This window comes from Ovis aries, chromosome 6 (genome assembly GCF_016772045.2).
Source record: "Ovis aries strain OAR_USU_Benz2616 breed Rambouillet chromosome 6, ARS-UI_Ramb_v3.0, whole genome shotgun sequence".
Taxonomy (NCBI): domain Eukaryota; kingdom Metazoa; phylum Chordata; class Mammalia; order Artiodactyla; family Bovidae; genus Ovis; species Ovis aries.
In genome coordinates this window covers 25,051,973-25,071,383 of record NC_056059.1, presented here as the reverse complement: position 1 = coordinate 25,071,383, position 19,411 = coordinate 25,051,973, and the positions used below count along the sequence as shown (strand labels likewise).

Below are 19,411 nucleotides of genomic sequence, written 5' to 3'. Positions count from 1 at the left end.
AACAAAGCTGATGAACTCAGATGGTTAAACTTAGCCTAAAAAACATCAACTTGTGCTGAAGTTTTAAAATCTTTTAATAGTTCATTACAATGTATTTAAAAAAAAAAAACTTGGGCCTTTTAACTTTGTTGATCTACAGACAGAATTAACAGTAATTTCAAGGGAAGAAATGTGCTTAAGTTATTGCTAGCTAAGATACCTATTCAAAACAAAGCTGTTCCTACTATAATCAAGCAAATTTTATACACAACTAGTTTGGGATATGACCTTTATTGAGCTTATCCACCAGAGTGGAAATAATGTCTGTACAAAACCAAATGTTTGTTACTATAACTTCTGCATCACAATTAAAATCCAAACAGTTTTTTAAAAACAGTCAACTCAATCAAAACCCACTACTTCAGAATCAATAGCTTCTTTGAAGCCACAGTAACACTTAAATATGGTTAAGACTCAAATGCAGAAATTTGGTTGGTTGGAAAGCTAATTAAACTTCCAACTTTCTCAAATAGAATTACAAAAAGGCAAAATTGTGTTTTTCACAGAGATACAGTCCACTGGAATCACCAACACTGGACAGCTGTTAGAGTATTTAGAGTCCTGAGATAATAAGGAATCCAGGCATCCTTTAGACAGTCTTCTGTTGTCCTTTCTTTCCAATCAGAGATTTGTGGATGTGTGGAATGACACCTAGAAAAGGGATAAAATAACATACTACTTTAAAACCAAGAGTTTAATGTTCAACTTGGAAGATGTCTTTCAATGTAAGCGCAGAGTAAAAATTCAGAAGTACGTAAGAGAAATCAAATTTCATGATGCAACCATACTACAGATCAATGAAAATATACTGTGTCCTCTTTTAGACTGAAAATTACTAGAGGGAAATTTAAAAGCAAATTCTTTTCTCTAGAGAAATTTATAAGTTAATATTTACATACCACCACCAGCAATTGTAGCCTTGATGAGAGAGTCCAATTCTTCATCTCCACGAATAGCAAGTTGCAAATGACGAGGGGTAATACGCTTTACCTTCAAGTCTTTCGATGCATTTCCTGCCAATTCAAGTACCTAGAAGGCAAAATGCGATCAATCTCCTTCCAACTTTCATTAACGTCAAGATCCAGACAAGAATCAAACCTTCATGATGAAGGTATATCTACCAACTGTCATCTCCCCCACTACCTGAATGGCAAGATAAGCAAAAGCCATAAAGAGGGCACGCAATTTTATTTCCTAAGGCCGCAAAGTCAAGCTCAGGAGGATCCCCATCATGATCACCAGCCCCCTCTAGCGTTGTCGGAAGCTTCTCGCTGCGTACAGAGCCTGGGAGTTTTCTTGCATCACTTTCCTCCTTCCCTCTCGCCGCCTCCCCCCACCCCCTCCCAACCTTTTCCAGATTATAGGCGTACACCCATTTACCTCTGCGGTGAGGTACTCCAGGATGGCTGCGCTGTACACAGCGGCAGTCGCGCCCACACGTCCATGGCTAGTCGTCCTAGATTTGAGGTGTCGATGAATACGGCCCACTGGGAACTTCGTTTTTAGCATACACAAACATAAATGCACAAAGATAGACGAGCCAAAGATAATTAATTATACGCGCGCCAAAGGCAGGGTCATGGACGCCGGTGCAGCAACGCGCCCCACCACAGACACACGTGATCGCCCCCCCCCGATATTTATTGCATCGGTAAACCAAGTCGCGACACTATCACCCACGCAAAGACGAAACGCTCATCTAGAGCGATGATAAACAAGAGAGGAAAAGGAAAGAAAAACGCCACGATTCCCAGAATGCACGAACAACCACTGACCTGCAAACCGGCTCTCTGCGAGCGGGAAACCGCCTTTGTCTTGGCCTTTCCGGAGTCCTTCCCAGCCTTACCGCCAGCCTGCGGCGCGCACACGCCCGCGAGCGAAGGAGGAACGCAGAATATAGGATTACCAGAGCAGCGCGCCCTTCCCCCACCGCGCCGCGGCTCGGGCGCGAGCGCGGCCCCGTGCCCAGCCGGGGTCTCCGGCCCGCGGCGCGCCGCAAGGGCGACCCCGCCCGCCCGTCCCCCGCCGCGCGCTCGGCGCGGCCGCGCGCCTCGGTCCGCCTGCTCGCCGCCCGCCGGCCCCCAGCGGCGCTGCGCGCGCCACCCAACCGTCACCGCCCGCCGCGAGATCCGAGGCTGCTCCGCTCGCCGCCGACAAAACACCTCCCCTTGCTCTTCCAAATCCTGTCTCCGCGCGTTCCCAACCGTCGCCGCTTCACCCCCATCTCCGTGTGTAACGGGTTTTTCTCCCGCCGGCAAAAACCCGCGGAGTCTTCGAGCGTCTCCACCAAGTTTACCATTTCGAATTCTGCTGAAGCTCAAACAAGCAAAGCAGAGAAAGGACTAGTCAGACACCCAGCGAGAACCAGCCGCCTACTCCTTCGTCGCACCGCGATTCAAACTGCGCTGTCTCCCGCCTTCCCCGCTCCCTTTATACTGCAGAATGTTCCCTCATCCGGGAACTCGGATTGCTCATCCCACCAATGGCTGCCCCCCGCCCTCGGGACGCGTCCTTGAAGCTTCAGCCAATGAGAAAGCGAAGAAAAGGGCGGAGGGGCGGGCGCTTCACAGCTCGAATCCCTATTGGAGCATGCGGAAGGAGGGGGGGAGGGCGGAGGGATTGGAACTGGGGAGAAGAAGGGCACAGCGGCGGGAGGGAAGAAACAGAGCGAGCTATGCTGCGGGAGCTAGGCGAGCCCCCCCCAACCCCGCCCCGGCTGTGGTCACGTGTCCGAGAGGCGGAGTTGAGAGGCTCAGGGGAGGGGCACGCAGTATCGCGCACCCTACCATCACCCGTTCGCCTTCGTCTCCTAGCCTGATTCCAGAGACCACGTGAAGTCTCCGCGGGGTCTAGCGCGCCCCACTTCCTGCCCTCCCCTTCCAAATGAGCGCCTCGAAGGCAGAGACCCAGCAGTCCACAGCCTTCTCCCGAGGCCCGGGGTACTCTTTTCCCTGGTACCCTCAGCATCGCCCAGCTTTTTCAGTCTGACAGGTGGCGCGAACGCGTCCGGTGAGAGGAGCCCCAATTCCTTCCCTGACCACAGTCTTGATAGTGATTTCAGTCTTCTAACCCCCCTGGGCGAGTCTCGAGCCACCGACTGATCATGATCCACTGCTCCCACGTCATTTTCAGTTCTAACTCCCTCGTCTTTCCTCACCATTTTTGAATGCCTTAACCACCCCCTCCACCCCAGTGGGATACTTTCACGGGAAAAACGGTGATGAAAGCCCCCTTGCTGGTCAGAAAAGACACTTCAGTCTACCCCTAGAGGGCTTGGAGTGAGACGATATTCTTCAATCAAATCATAACCCGTGTCTTTCTGGAGATTACACATCAATGGGTTGTACCTATAGCCTGGTGTCTAAAGTTGATTTAATGAAACCTCAAAGCTATTCTGTATCAACTTTTCTATGCTAAACAGTTTGCTACATGACAAATGTTCTGTAAATGTCAGTGGGGTAACTTCTAACGTGATTCAAGGACAGTTACAGATGGTCCATGTAATCAGTTGCAAATGATGGGCTTAAAAAATAGTACTGTACACACAGCACTATCATAATGCCAGCTACATAGTCGTCCAACTAATAGATTAATAACACCTGTGTACATGTCCAGCTGCTTGAAGACAGTAATGATCTGTCTTTTATATTTATAGCATTTAATAGTGTATTACATATTAAATATATTTCTGATGTCCAAAAGTTTTAATATATGTATTCTCAAGTACTGTAGTTTGAGTTTCAGTTTGAAAGATTTTATCCAATTAGAGGACCCTTCCATAGCTGGTAGATAAGTAAGTTCCAGTGAAGGAGTTCCCAACAATTTGACAGAGAGTTTTGTTATTTTCTTCCCCTTACAAATGAGAAATTTTTACATTGTAATCAGTAGCAAGAGTTAATCAGTTCTCCCACTGAATTGTTACAATGACATTTAAAAACTGTGAAACCTGATGTAATAGTTACTCTGAGCTCTGCTGAGGCTTCCTGATATGTACTTTAGAAACCGACATTAATACCTTTTCCAGTTTGGATAATATGTACTCTTTCCTATGAGATCCAGCTAAAGGAATTCACTGTTGCCTCACTGAACCGTGCTTAAGAGAATGTGCTCTGGAGCAAGAAGACGAGAACTCTGCTCTGCTTCCTTCTCAGTGTGTCATCTTAGTTACTTTTTGGAGCTTCAAGTTTCTCTTCGATGAAAAGAGTACAGTAACGCCTATTCTCAGGTAGTTGTTGAAAGAGTAAAGGAGAGGTATGCAATGTATGCTCCAACGTGTGTTTGTCACATAGCAGCAGATGATAATGATGGTGTCCTCTGCATTGGATGTGGGGAAGGATGAAATAAAGTATCTTTGATTCCTAAATCTTTTCCTCTGTCTACCACACCGTCTTCCTTGGACATGAAAGTAAAAAGCCGCAATGCAAGCCTGAAACCCACCTAGGCCCCCTGCATTGGGAGAGCAGAGTCTTAGCCACTGGGCTGCCAGGGAAGTCCCCACTTTAATTTTAGATTGCCTATCACTTGCTGAAATGGATCTTAACTGTTACAGTAAGGCAACAACCTAAATCTTGGGGAAAGAAAGCACACTTTACTCTGCAGCACTGAGAAACCCATCACTATTTCTGAGAAGGGGAGAATACAGTGTTCCTCAATTTGAAGGTACTAATTTAGCATGGAGTAAAAGCCAAATCATAAAAGAGAAAATTTTTGTGAGAAGACTGATGTATGTCATAAAGCTGATGTATGTCATTTAGGTATGAACCCTAAAACCATGTAACACTGAAACCAAGACAAGGATGTAAAATCTTGAAGGAAGACTGAGTAATATTTACTAACTCGGTGTGGCATTTAAGAAAGCGTAGGAAGGATAAAGTGTAAATGAGAAAGGGCATACAAGAAGATCCTCAGGTTTTTTAGATTGATGGTTCAGGATATGAAGTAGCATCTATAGAAATGAAAATGCCAAAAGGGTAGACATGGATGAGCAGAGGAGAGAAGAAAGAGGAAAGCCAGGAACGTTATGAAAAGTTTAAGCTGCCATTCGGGGAATCCAAGTGGAATTTTCTAGTAAGTATGCTGACAATGAGGGCAAGAGTTTGTGAAAGAAAAATTTTCAAAAATATATCCTAAGAAGCATCTCTAAGAAAGAAACTTTAGGTGATATCAGCACTGTTACAAGATAGCATGAGGCATATTTAACAGTTTATGTGAGCAAAAATTGGTTGGATCCACTTTTAAATTAAGTGAGTCATTATGAAATTTGTAATTCAACAAAGTGGTGGCTCAGATGGTAAAGAATATGCCTGCAGTGCAGGAGACCCAAGTTTGATCCCTGGGTCAGGAAGATCCCCTGGAGTAGGAAATGGCAACCCACTCCAGTATTCTCGCCTGGAGAATCCCATGGACAGAGGAACCTGGTGGGCTATAGTCCATGGGGTCACAAAGAGTTGGACATGACTGAGTAACTAACATTTACTTAAAGTTTCTTGTTATTAAACATGTTTAAAAAATCATCAGTTTAATGTGTAAAAAAAGCAACCAATTGGAATTGGCGCCACCAAGCTGGAAGTAGTTAGAGGTACTCCACCAACAGGAGCTAGGGGAGAAGACTTCTTTAGGGAAGGTCTGGAAGCAAAGAGAGGAAATTATTTGATTGGTTTAAAAAGATTTGATTAACTTAAAGCAATTGGTCATCTCTAGGTTTTGATTTCATAGCCTTGAGGCATTCACAGGTATAGATTTTAGGCTATTTTCATAGCATTAGAGCCACCTCAGTCTAATAACCTCCTCGTTTAATTTGACACCACAGATGCCAATACCAAGGAAAAGAGTGAATACAACTGAAAGCTGAAGAGCAGTCAAAAAGATCTAGAGAAGTAAAATGTAGTGTCTCACTAGATGTAATGATTCCACACTAAACTAGAAAACTGTAGTCACTACATCTAGTAATATGATGTTTATCACATGTATATTGCTCACTCTAGGTAAAGAGCAATCTGTATTTGGTGTTTACTCCTCTCTCCTGTTTACCAAAGATGATGATGTTGCCATAAATTCTGAAACTAAATGGCTTTATCAAAAGTCTCGGTTATTAAGTAAATATTTTTTGCTCAATGTTATAAGGTAATGAGAAAAGTCCATTTGGTAAATTCAGTAAATCAGACATTCCACAAGGCTATTTTAGTACTTTTGGGAATCAAAATGCCACTTTCATCCTGAGAAGTTAAGGGAGCACCAAAAAAAAAAAAAAAAAAGGCAAGAGTCTAAGGCCATTCAGTTTATATTGCACAGTCCTCTACAGACTCAGCCCCAGGGGAAAACCATATAAAAAGTGTGACCATCACACCTATTGTTAAAACCTTATACAGATACGCGTGACTCCCTAGGCCTCTCAGTAGGATGATCATGGCTCAGAGAAGAAGCTGAGGGTTTTTCCATGCCCTAAGACTTTCCCAGCTTTATTTTGTGTGGGTGCTATGTATGTGTGTTGGAAAAGGAAATGGCAACCCATTCCAGTACTCTTGCTTGGAAAATCCCATGGACACAGTCCACAGGGTTACAAAGAGTATGACATGACTGAGCAACTTCACTTCACTTTATGTATGTGTGTATATGTGTGTGTGTGTGTGTGTAGAAATGGGAGTGGTTGCTTGGAATTATTTGTCAGCATAGAGTAACCTGCTGCTGCTGCTAAGTCACTTCAGTCGTGTCCAACTCTGTGTGACCCCATAGACGGCAGCCCACCAGGCTCCCCCGTCCCTGGGATTCTCCAGGCAAGAACACTGGAGTGGGTTGCCATTTCCTTCTCCAATGCATGAAAGTGAAAAGTGAAAGTGAACTCACTCAGTCGTGTCCGACTCTTCAGTTCAGTTCAGTTCAGTCACTCAGTCGTGTCCGACTCTTTGCGACATGAATCGCAGCACGCCAGGCCTCCCTGTCCATCAACCAACTCCCAGAGTTCACTCAAGACTCACATCCATTGAGTCAGTGATGCCATCCAGCCATCTCATCCTCTGTCGTCCCCTTCTCCTCCTGCCCCCAATCCCTCCCAGCATCAGAGTCTTTTCCAATGAGTCAACTCTTCGCACGAGGTGGCCAAAGTACTGGAGTTTCAGCTTTAGCATCATTCCTTCCAAAGAAATACCAGGGCTGATCTCCTTCAGGATGGATTGGTTGGATCTCCTTGCAGTCCAAGGGACTCTCAAGAGTCTTCTCCAACACCACAGTTCAAAAGCATCAATTCTTCGGCGCTCAGCCTTCTTCATAGTCCAACTCTCACATCCATACATGACCCACTGGAAAAACCATAGCCTTGACTAGATGGACCTTAGTCGGCAAAGTAGTGTCTCTGCTTTTGAATAGGCTATCTAGTTTGGTCATAACTTTTCTTCCAAGGAGTAAGCGTCTTTTAATTTCATGGCTGCAGTCACCACTGCAGTGATTTTGGAGCCCCCAAAATTAAAGTCTGACACTGTTTCCACTGTTTCCCCATCAGTGATGGGACCGGATGCCATGATCTTCGTTTTCTGAATGTTGAAAGCTAATTAATCCAACCAACAATCTATCTGAGAATCATCTTGTTTACTTTTGTAACTGCTTTAAGTTTTCCCCAGTTTGCTATAGAATTACTTTCACTGAGATTTTGCACTGTTTGGGCCCAGGCAGAGAATGAAAGAGCAATGCTTTTGTTCATAGGAATAGATAAGGCTATCAGATCATGATTAATGAGTCACTAGGTTTAGGGTATTTGAGTATGATATTAAGCAAGATCAATTACTCAAAATACTTTTTTGAACCTTGTAAATTCTGTACATTTACAAGGCATTTTATGAGTTTTCTATGGAATTTGACCTAGAGGTCAAATTTCAACCTAAACGTGTCTGAGGTAGATGTGATCATGGCTTATCTTCATTTTAAAAGATGAAGAAATAGACTTAGGGGACATTCAGGGATAAAAGAGACCTGATGTACATTCTCTGTGCTCTTTTATCGTTTCATATTAATGAGTTAAAAACCTTGAAAAAAAAAAAAAAACAACCTTGGAAGAGGATTTGATTAGTGCCCATGACCATATATAGCTGTGATTATCTCTGTTTTAAATGAAATAGATGCAATCTCTGAACAATTTTGAAGACATCAATGTTATTCTTTCTAGATGAATACCATTTTCATTATCTTCTAGTGTCCTGATGTTTTGTGAAATAAGTTATTAATTTCTTCGATAAGCCTTCTCTACTGCTCAGAACCTCAGCAGGAGGCAGCCTGAGATGAACTCTTCCTCCATTAATAGATTATTCCAACAAGTCTAGGCAAGAGCTGGCCAGGTCATTTATCATATTTCACCACAGGATATGGAAATTTACATGCTGGCTCTTTGTTTAGATTTTTATTTCCTGTTTTTAAAGTAAAACAGTGTGCTCATTTTAATTCTCAAAAATGAAACAAATCACTTTTTCTCCAAACTTAGCTGACAATTCAGAAATTTTATAAAAATCTGAAGAAGAGAGAAAAGAGTTATATATATAATTATAATGTAGAACCTGTTTTACAACACTGATTTTGTAATAAAACTTTACTAATTTTACATAAAGTGCTGTTTCAAATTAATGAATATTATAAATTACAGAGCACTTGATAAATAAATATATATGATATGTATAAAAATAAACATATAGTAAAGGTATAATACTTTTACATATGAATATATGTAAAACTCCAAGTGACCAGTAAATAGTTTTGCCAAGAACTAGTCATCTCCAACTATTTGTGACTCTGTACTGTAGCCCGCCAGGCTTCTCTGTCCATGGGATTTCCCAGGCAAGAATTCTGGAGTGGGTTGTGATTTCCTTCTGCAGGGGATCTTTGTGACCCAGGAATCGAACCTATGTCTCTTATATCTGCTTTGGCAGGTGGATTCTTTACCATTAATTAGCGCCACCTAGGAAGATCATATATAACACTCCAAGTGACCAGAAAATAGTTTTGCCAAGAACAATATTAGTAGATTTGCTTTAAAAAAGAATTTATAATGGCATTAATGATATATAAATGTATCAAAGATCAAGAACTTTTATAATATATATTTGGAAATTTTTGTATTTTGTGTTTTCTATTAAGTAGGTTTACAAACATTCTTTGTGGCTGATTTAAACCATAGTTCGGTTTCTGTTTCCAATGATATATTAAAAATTCTCAAATAGGATCCGAAATATTGAGGCTCTACTCTTGGTTGTCTGTGGCAATCTGATTGCCTCCCAAAAGTGGGGGACATGACTTGAGACTGCATTTACAAAGCATCACATTTTTATTCAGCCTGCTTATTGTGGAGGTAGGTCAGATATCCCTAAGTCACTCCTAGGTGCTGAAACTTTGCGTTGAATGACAGCTCGTGTGAAAATACAGACACATAGAAAGCTGCGCCTGTCATGGATCTTTGTTCCACTTGCCTCACACATATCCAAAGGCTATTTTGCAAGTGGGACACAGCACCTTTTCAGGGACATGATCTTTTTATGGGTTACAGATTGCTATAGAAACATCGGAGCAAATATATTGAAGAATATGAAGCAGATAACCAGAGCCTTAACTGACCAAGACTGTTCATCAAACCCATGTTTTCTTCCTGAGCTTTCCACCAGAAGTCCTGCTCCATGCAGAGGGAGTGGCCAAGTGACTGTTTCTTGTCAAGATGTGTGGAAGTAGTGTGTGGCATTTCCACATCAGGGCTTTTGAAAGTAAGTGTGCCTTCTCCACCCTCTTTTTCTCTATTGAGAGTTGGATGCAAAGCAGGAGACTTCCAAGTAAGATGGGAGATTAAAACCATGAGATCAATCTCACAAAAGCCACCTGCCAAGAAAATACACCAGGCAAATACTTGCATTGTGTTTAGTCCCCACAATTTTGTTGTTTGTTACAGCAGTTAGCCCTCCCTAGCTAATTACCTAGCTTACAGACACAAAATGTGAAGGCAGAGGTGTTTTTGAGAGACCTGCTGCTGCTGCTGCTGCTGCTGCTGCTGCTGCTAAGTCGCTTCAGTCGTGTCCGACTCTGTGTGACCTACGTATGTGTAATCTATTATTATTAGTACGCTGGTTTCATTTGCCAGTATTGTAAAATAGAAGGATAAGTTTTGGCAAACATTCCCTACTAAAGAATCCTTGTTTTCATTATTCCCTACTTTTAAAAAAGTAATTAATTAATTTGGCATTTGGCTGCTTTGGGTCTTATTGCCGCATGTAGGATCTTTGATTTTTGTTGAGGTGTGCAGGATCTTTATTTTCAGCATGCAGGTTCTTTAGCTGAGAACGTGAACTCTTAGTTGCAGCATGTGGGATCTAGTTTCCAGGGATCCAGTCTAGGCCCCCTGCATTGTGAGTGCAGATTCTTAGCCACTGGACACCAGGGAAGTCCCCATTATTCCGTACTTTTAAAAAGACTGTTATTGTAAAAATATAACTTGCGCACAGGTTTACTTTCCATGGCAGTATTTGTAACAGCAAAAGACTGGAAATAACCCAAGTGATCATTGATCAGTTCAGATCAGTCGCTCAGTCATGTCCAACTCTTTGCAATCCCACGGGCTGTAGCATTCCAGCCTTCCCTGTCCATCATCAATTGGTGGAGCTTGCTCAAACTCGTGTCCGTCCAGTGGGTGACGCCATTCAACCATCTCATCCTCTGTCATCCCTTTCTCTCCTGCCTTCAATCTTTCCCAGCATTAGGGTCTTTTCCATGAGTCGATTCTTCTCACTAGGTGAACAAAGTACTGAAGTATCAGCTTCAACATCAGTCCTTCCAAGGAATATTCAGGACTAATTTCCTTGAGGATGGACTGGTTGGATCTCCTTGCAGTCCAAGGGACTCTCAAGAGTCTTCTCCAACACCACAATGCAAAAGCATCAATTCTTCCTCACTCACCTTTCTTTATAGTTCAACTCTCACATCCATACATGACTACCGGAAAAACCATAGCTTTCACTAGACAGATTTTTGTTGGCAAAGTAATGTCTCTGCTTTTTAATATGCTTCCTAGGTTGGCCATAGCTTTTCTTCCAAGAAGCGAGCGTCTTTTAATTTTATAGCTGCAGTCACCATCTGCAGTGATTTTGGAGCCCAAAAAAATAAAGTCTGTCACTGGTTCCGTTGTTTCCCCATCTATTTGCCATGAAGTGATGGGACCAGATGCCATGATCTTCGTGTTCTGAATGTTGAGCTTTAAGCCAACTTTTTCAGTCTTCTCTTTCACTTTCATCAAGAGGCTCTTTAATTCTTCTTTGCTTTCTGCCATTAGAGAGGTGTCATCTGTGTATATGAGTGAAGTGAGCTTGCTCAGTCGTGTCCGACTCTTTGCAACCCCATAGACGGTAGCCTACCAGGCTCCTTCGTCCATGGGATTTTCCAGACAAGAGTACTGGAGTGGGTTGCCATTTCCTTCTCCAGAGAATCTTCCTGATCCAGTGATCAAACCTGGGTCTCCCAAATTGTAGGCAGACGCTTTACCGTCTGAGCCACCAGGGAAGCCAAGTTATTGATATTTCTCCCAGCAATCTTGATTCCAGCTTGTGTTTCATCCAGCCTGACATTTAGCATGATGTACTCTGCATTTAAGTTAAATAAGCTGGGTGACAATATACAGCCTTGACGTCCAGTTCAGTTCGGTTCAGTTCAGTCGCTCAGTCATGTCCGACTCTTTGCGACCCCATGAATCGCAGCATGCCAGGCCTCCCTGTCCATCACCAACACCCCGAGTTCACTCAAACTCACGTCCATCGAGTCAGTGATGCCATCCAGCCATCTCATCCTCTCTCATCCCCTTCTCCTCCTGCCCCCAATCCTTCCCAGCATCAGAGTTTTTTCCAATGAGTCAACTCTTTGCATGAGGTGGCCAAAGTACTGGAGTTTCAGCTTTAGCATCATTCCTTCCAAAGAACACCCAGGACTGATCTTTAGAATGGACTGGTTGGATCTCCTTGCAGTCCAAGGGACTCTCAAGAGTCTTCTCCAACACCACAGTTCGAAAGCATCCATTCTTCGGCTCCTTCCCTATTTGGAACCAGTCTGTTGTTCCATGTCCAGTTCTAACTGTTGCATCTTGACCTGCATACAGTTTTCTTAGAAGGCAGGTAAAGTGGTCTGATATCTCTTTAAGAATTTTCCATGGTTTGTTGTCATCCACGCAGTCAGAAGAGTTTCGCATAGTCAATAAAGCAGATGTTTTTCTGGAACTCTTGCTTTTTCTGTGATCCAACAGAAGCTGGCAGTTTGATATCTGGTTCCTCTGCCTTTTCTAAATCCAGCTTGAACATCTGGACGTTCACATACTGTTGAAACCTGGCTTGGAGAATTTTGAGCATTACTGTGCTAGTGTGTACTGCTGCTGCTCCTGCTGCTGAGTCGCTTCAGTCGTGTCTGACTCTGTGAGACCCCATAGACAGCAGCCCACCAGGCTTGTGCGTCCCTGGGATTCTCCAGGCAAGAACACTGGCTAGTGTGTGAGATGAGTGCAATTGTGCAGTAGTTTGAACATTCTTTGGCATTTCCTTTCTTTGGGATTGGAATTGAAAACTGACCTTTTCCAGCCCTGTGGCCACTGCTAAGTTTTGCAAATTTGCTGGCATATTGAGTGCATCACTTTCACAGCATCATCTTTTAGTATTTGAAATAGCTCAACTGGAATTCCATTACCTCCACTAGCTTTGTTTGTGGTGATGGTTCCTAAGGCCCATTGAGTTTGCATTCCAGGATGTCTGGCTCTAGGTGAGTGATCACACCATCATGTTTATCTGGGTCATGAAGATCTTTTTTGTACAGTTCTTCTGCGTATTCTTGCCTCCTCTTCTTAATATCTTCTGCTTCTGTTAGGTCCATACCATTTCTGTCCTTTATTGTGCCCATCTTTGCATGAAATGTTCCCTTGGTATCTCTAATTTTCTTGAAGTGATCTCTAGTCTTTCCCATTCATTGTTTCCCTCTATTTCTTTGCATTGATCACTGAGGAAGGCTTTATCTCTCCTTGCTATTCTTTGAAACTCTGCATTCAAATGGGTATATCTTTCCTTTTCTCCTTTGCCTTTAGCCTTTCTTCTTTTCTCAGCTATTTGAAAGGTCTCCTCAGACAACCATTTTGCCTTTTTGTATTTATTTTTCTTGAGGATGGTCTTGAACACTGCCTCCTGTACAGTGTCACAGACCTCCATCCATAGTTCTTCAGGCACTCTGTCTATCAGACTAATCCCTTGAATCTATTTGTAACTTCCACTGTATAATTGTAAGGGCTTTGATTTAGGTCAGTGGTTTCCCCTACTTTCTTAAATTTAAGCCTGAATTTGGCAATAAAGATTTCATGATCATTGAAAAAGCAAGGGCGTTCCAGAAAAACATCTATTGCTGCTTTATTGACTATGACCAAGCCTTTGACTGGATGGATCACAATAAACTGTGGAAAATTCTTCAAGAGATGGGAATACCAGCCCACCTGACCTGCCTCTTGAGAAATCTGTATGCAGGTCAGGAAGCAATAGTTAGAACTGGACACGGAACAACAGACTGGTTCCAAATAGGGAAGGAGTATGTCAATACTATGTATTATCACTCTGCTTATTTAACTTGTATGCAGAGTACATCATGAGAAACACTGGGCTGGATGAAGCATAAGCTGGAATCAAGATTGATGGGAGAAATATCAATAACCTCACATACACAGATGACACCACCCTTACGGCAGAAAGTGAAGAAGAACTAAAAGCCTCTTGATGAAAGTGAAAGAGGAGAGTGAAAAAGTTGGCTTAAAGCTCAGCATTCAGAAAACTAAGATCATGGCATCTGGTCCCATCACTTCATGGCAAATAGATGGGGAAATAGTGGAAACAGTGTCAGGGTTTATTTTTTGGGCCTCTAAAATTACTGCAGATGGTGACTGCAGGCATTAAATTAAAAGACACTCGCTCCTTGGAAGAAAAGCTATGACCAACCTAGACAGCATATTCAAAAGCAGAGACATTACTTTGTCAACAAAGGTCCATCTAGTCAAGGCTATGGTTTTTCCAGTAGTCATGTATGGATGTGAGAGTTGGACTATAAAGAAAGGTGAGTGTGGAAGAACTGATGCTTTTGAACTGTGGTGTTGGAGAAGACTCTTGAGTCCCTTGGACAGCAAGGAGATCCAACAGTCCATCCTAAAGGAAATCAGTCCTGATTATTCTCTGGAAGGACTGATGTTGAAGCTGAAACTCCAATACTTTGGCCACCTGATGCAAAGAGCTGACTCATTCGAAAAGACCTTAATGATGGGAAGATTGAAGGCAGGAGAGAAGGGGACGACAGAGAATGAGATGGTTGGATGGCATCACCAACTCGATGGAAGTGAGTTTGAGTAAATTCTGGGAATTGGTGATGGACAGGGAGGACTGGAGTGCCTCAGTCCATGGGGTCACAAAGAGTCAGATATGACTGTGACTGAACTGAAGTTCATGATCTGAGCCATTTTTTCTGAATGTACAGAATGTACTTCTCCATCTTTGGCTGCAAAGAATATAATCAATAGGATTTCAGTATTGACTATTTGGTGATGTCCATGTGTAAAATCTTCTCTTGTGTTGTTGGAAGAGGGTGTTTGCTATGACCAGTGTGTTCTCTTGGCAAAACTCTGTTAGCCTTTACCCTACTTCATTTTATACTCCTAGGCCAAATTTGACTGTTACTCCAAGTATCTCTTGACTTTCTACTTTTGCATTCCAGACCCCTATAATGAAAAGGAGATCTTTTGGGGGTGTTAGTTCTAGACGGTCTTGTAGGTTTTCATAGAACCATTCAACTTCAGCTTCTTCAGTGCTACTGGTCGGGGCATAGACTTGGATTACTGTGATATTGAGTGGTTTGCCTTGGAAATGAACAGAGATCATCCCATCATTTTTGATATTGCACCCAAGTACTGCATTTCAGAGTTTTGTTGACTATGATGGCTAGTCCATTTCTTCTAAGAGATTCTTGCCCACAGTAGTAGATATAATGGTAATCTGAATTAAATTCACCCATTCCAGTCCATTTTAGTTCATTGATTCCTAAAATGTCAATGTTCACTCTTGCCATCTCCTGTTTGACCACTTCCAATTGACCTTGATTAATGGACCTAACATTCCAGGTCCCTATGCAATATTGTCTTTACAGCATCAGACTTTGCTTCTGTCACCAGTCACATCCACAATTGTTGTGGATTGGCTCTGTCTCTTCATTCTTTCTGGAGTTATTTTCTGCTCTTCTCCAGTAGTCTATTGCACACCTACTGACCCGGGGAGTTAATATTTCAGTGTCATATCTTTTTGCCTTTTCATCCTGTTCATGGGGTTTTCAAGGCAAGTGTACTGAAGAGGTTTTCCATTCCCTTCTCCAATGGACCTTGTTTTTCAGAACTCTCCACCATGACCCGTCTGTCTTGGCTGGCCCTACATGGCATGGTTCATAATTTCATTGAGTTAGACAAGGCTGTGGTCCATGTGATCAGTTTGATCAGTTTTCTGTGACTGTGGTTTTCATTTTGTCTACCTTTTGATGGATAAGGATAAGAGGCTTATGGAAGCTTCCTGATGGGAGAGACTGTGGAGGAAAGTGAGTCTTATTCTGATGGGTGGGACCATGCTCAGTAAATCTTTGATCCAATTTTCTATTGAAGGAAGTCGCCATTATCTTCACTACCTCCATCAGAGTTTGGTCTCGGGTCAAACAACAGGGACGTAACAGAGCCCCTCCCATGGTGGCTCAGAGGTTAAAGCGTCTGCCCACAGTGCGGGAGACCTGGGTTCGATCCCTGGGTCAGGAAAATCCCCTGGAGAAGGAAATGGCAACCCACTCCAGTATTCTTGCCTGGAGAATCCCAGGGATGAAGGAGCCTGGTGGGCTATAGTCCATGGGGTCACAAAGAGTGACACTACTGAGCGACTTCACTTTCTTTGCCATCAACAGAAAATTGGATTGAAGATTTACTGAGCATGGCCCCGCCCATCAGAAAAAGATCATTAACAGAGAAAAGTGAAAGTGAAATGGATCAGTCGGACTCTTTGTGACCCCATGGACTGTACCTGCCAGGCTCCTCTATCCATGGGATGTTTCAGGCAAGATTACTGGAGTGGGTAGCCATCCCCTTCTCCAGGGGATCTTCCCAACCCAGGGATTGAACCTGGGTCTCCTGCACTGCAGGCAGACTCTTTACTGTCTCAGCCACAAGAAGGCTTCAGTAATAGAGAACTTATTAATAAACTATGGTTCATCAACATAATGAAATAAGATGGAGCTGTAATGTGAAATGATATGAAAGAAAGAAAGTACATATTAGGTTATCTAGCATGTTGTGTTTTGTATAAGTTGCATATTTGGTAATATTTGCAAAAAGAAACAATAGTGGATTGATAAGCCAAAATCAATAAAAATTATGTTAGTAAGAGGGAGGGTAAAGAGAACAGGGATGGAAGCAAAACTTGTTTCATAGGTTTTACCTTGGTGTCTTTTAAATCTTTCTATATAAATAAAAAACAAAACTTAATATGTTGTCTGTAAACATTAAAGGCAAACAACTAAATAAATCTGCCTGGATATTAAGTTAATGCCATTTTCTAACAGAGAGAAGAAAGTATATCTAAGTAAACTTAGAAGTAATATTACTTTTAATCTTCAATGGAATATATTATTGCTGTTAAGTCATTAAGTGGTGTCTGATTCTTTGTGACCCCACGGACTGCAGCACACTAGGCTCCTCTGTCCTCCACTGTCTCCTGGAGTTTGCTCAAATTCATGTCCATTGAGTTGGTGATGCTATCTAACCATTTCATCCTCTGCTGCCACTTCTCCTTTTGCCTTCAATCTTTCCCAGCATCAGGGTCTTTTCCAATGAGCTTGAATATACTATAAAGACACACACACACAAATACTAAGAAGTCTTATAATTCTTTAAATAGTCAATGTTGGGAATAATATCAGTATTGTTACTTTTAAACTTATTGCAAGTATATAATCGGATAAAGAAGTATGTTAATTTTCTTAAGTATCAGTAATTTAGCATAAGGGGAAAAAGAGATATGAATATAAAGCCAAAAAAAGACCATGTAATCTTACATTTGAATGGGAATATCAGTGAAAACATATAAATTTTCCTTGGTTCTTTAAAAAACAAAAAAGCAAAGCTCAGTATCTTAAATCTCTCTAAGGAAAAGCCTTAGAAACAATGACAAGCTACTAGCAGCAAATAACGTCAAGATCCCTGTCTCTAAATACCATTTCCTACTAAAAGCAGTTTTTGGAGAAGTGACTGACTCCAGGGCTGGGGCAAAAAATGTACATGATGGGTTTGTGATATTTTAATATTATATTGTCCCAGAAAGTAAGGGCACTATCAAAGATTGTGGAATCTTGCAAAAAGCGCATAGAAAAAAGTTTGAAGATTCTCCCACTGGCCAAAATGGGGGTAATTTGAACATTGAAATAATAGTTGTAAGTCCAACACATTGAAATGAGAAAAAACAATGAGTTCAAATTAGACAGAGAAGAGGGGAGGAAATGGGACAGTGGAGAGGAGAGGGAGAGGGAGGAAGGAAGGGGTAGGAGGAGGGAGGAGAAAGAGAAGCAGAAAAGAAAATCCACTGAATGCCATTGGAAGTGTGCACAGTACCAACTCATTACTCTAAAAACAACAGTTATAGGTGGAGAGGTGAACAGTATACCTTATCTCTATGCAAGGAACTGTATTTCATTTTGAAGTGAAAAGTGAACGTGTTAGTCGCTCATTCGTGTATGACTCTGCCCCTACCATGGACTGTAGCCCACTAGGCTCCTCTGTCCATGGGATTCTCCATGCAAAAATACTGGAATGGGTTGCCATTCCCTTCTCCGGAGGATCTTCCCGACCCAGGGATGGAACCTAGGTCTCCCACAATGCAGGAGGTTTCTTTACCATCTGAGCCACCAAGGAAGCCCATATTGCAGTTTATACTGAATTAATTAATGAGGACAATTTCTTCTAAACAAAAGAATTCCAGATAATAAATACTGAAGAAATAAAAAAATTAGAAAAAAAATCCCATTTTGCAACCTTCACTTGAATCACTTACAGTTCATAAATCTATGGTAAAACCACTTTTTCTTTGTAGTATATTCCACTGAAGATTGAAAGAAAAATATTTCTAAGTATACATGGAATAATCTTTTTAAAAGAATATTTATAGATGAGGCTGTGTAGTTTATTTCGTATCTATTTGAGTCTTTAGGACTAATTTCTTGGCCATTGGAAATCAAAGGACACCAGACAGGCAACGCAAAGGACCATTATTAGCCACATAAAAAATGGAAAATTGACCTGGTTTTCCCAATAAAGAAATAGCAATGAGAAGAGAAGGGGAAGAGAGAGGGAGAGATTGAGAGCTAGAAAGAGAAAGAAAGAGAGAAGAACTCTGTTCTAAATTGAGAAATTTTAAAAAAGAATTAGAGACAGTACAACCCAATAATGTGTGAACCTTCTTTGGAAGCTGATGTTTTGTCCCAGTTTTGTTTTTCTTTTGTTTTTATGTTTAGATAATTGGGGAAAGTTGGATATGAAGTTAGCATTAGATAATATTAATGAATTATCATTAATGTTATTAAATAAATTAATAGCATTTAGTTATGTAAAGAAGTGTCCCTCATTTTATTATTTGTAAAGAGGCACACTAAAATATTTAGGGTAACATGTTTCTATTCAAAAATACTCAAAAAAATATTTATGAAAACATGTTTGGAATTTGCTTTAAAATGTTTCAACCAAAATAAGAAATGTTTTTAACGCAGCAAAGATAAACTTGGCAAAATGTTGATGATTGTTGAAATTGGGTATTTATATTTTGAAAATTTCAGGCAGAGTTCAAAACACATTTTTTTTGAAGGTGATGAAACTGCTACAGATGATATCTTCATGGTGGGAAAGGAAAAAAATTGTAAACTTTGCTCTGTAGTCTTGCAAAGCTTAAGTTCAACACACGTGGCTCCTCCCTTGTTGGGTCTGAAACTGTTCTACATCATGGTTTGCCCTTTAATTCTTTTTTTTTTTTTAATAAAGAGTAACCCCAATATCTGATTTGTACAAACCAGGATGGCTCCTCAGCCACTCTGGTTTCACCACGTGAAGGATCTTTTATTGTTTGATGTTGTGCTAGTTGTCGTTAACAGACAAGTTCATCTCTCTAAATGTTTTTATTGTTAATTTTGTTGTGCTTTAGCTATACTAAAATAACATACAGGGAATTTGTACAAGAGTTCACAGTGTACCAATGTGAACCACAGAAGATAAGGAGCAATAAGACAGGAGTAGAATAAAAGGAAAATTGAATTCAGGCAATGTGGATCTGACATTGAT

General features: G+C 41.5%; 1 protein-coding gene across 1 annotated transcript; it reads right to left on the bottom strand.

Annotated features, from left to right (window-relative positions):
* Positions 1-257: 257 nt before the first annotated feature.
* Positions 258-2,442, bottom strand: H2AZ1 (histone H2A.Z). The gene is given in 5 exon segments (NM_001009270.1): positions 258-690; positions 939-1,068; positions 1,420-1,533; positions 1,815-1,892; positions 2,336-2,442. Coding segments are annotated over 5 exon segments (387 nt in total). The 5' UTR covers positions 2,339-2,442; the 3' UTR covers positions 258-628.
* Between the last annotated feature and the right edge of the window lie 16,969 nt (positions 2,443-19,411).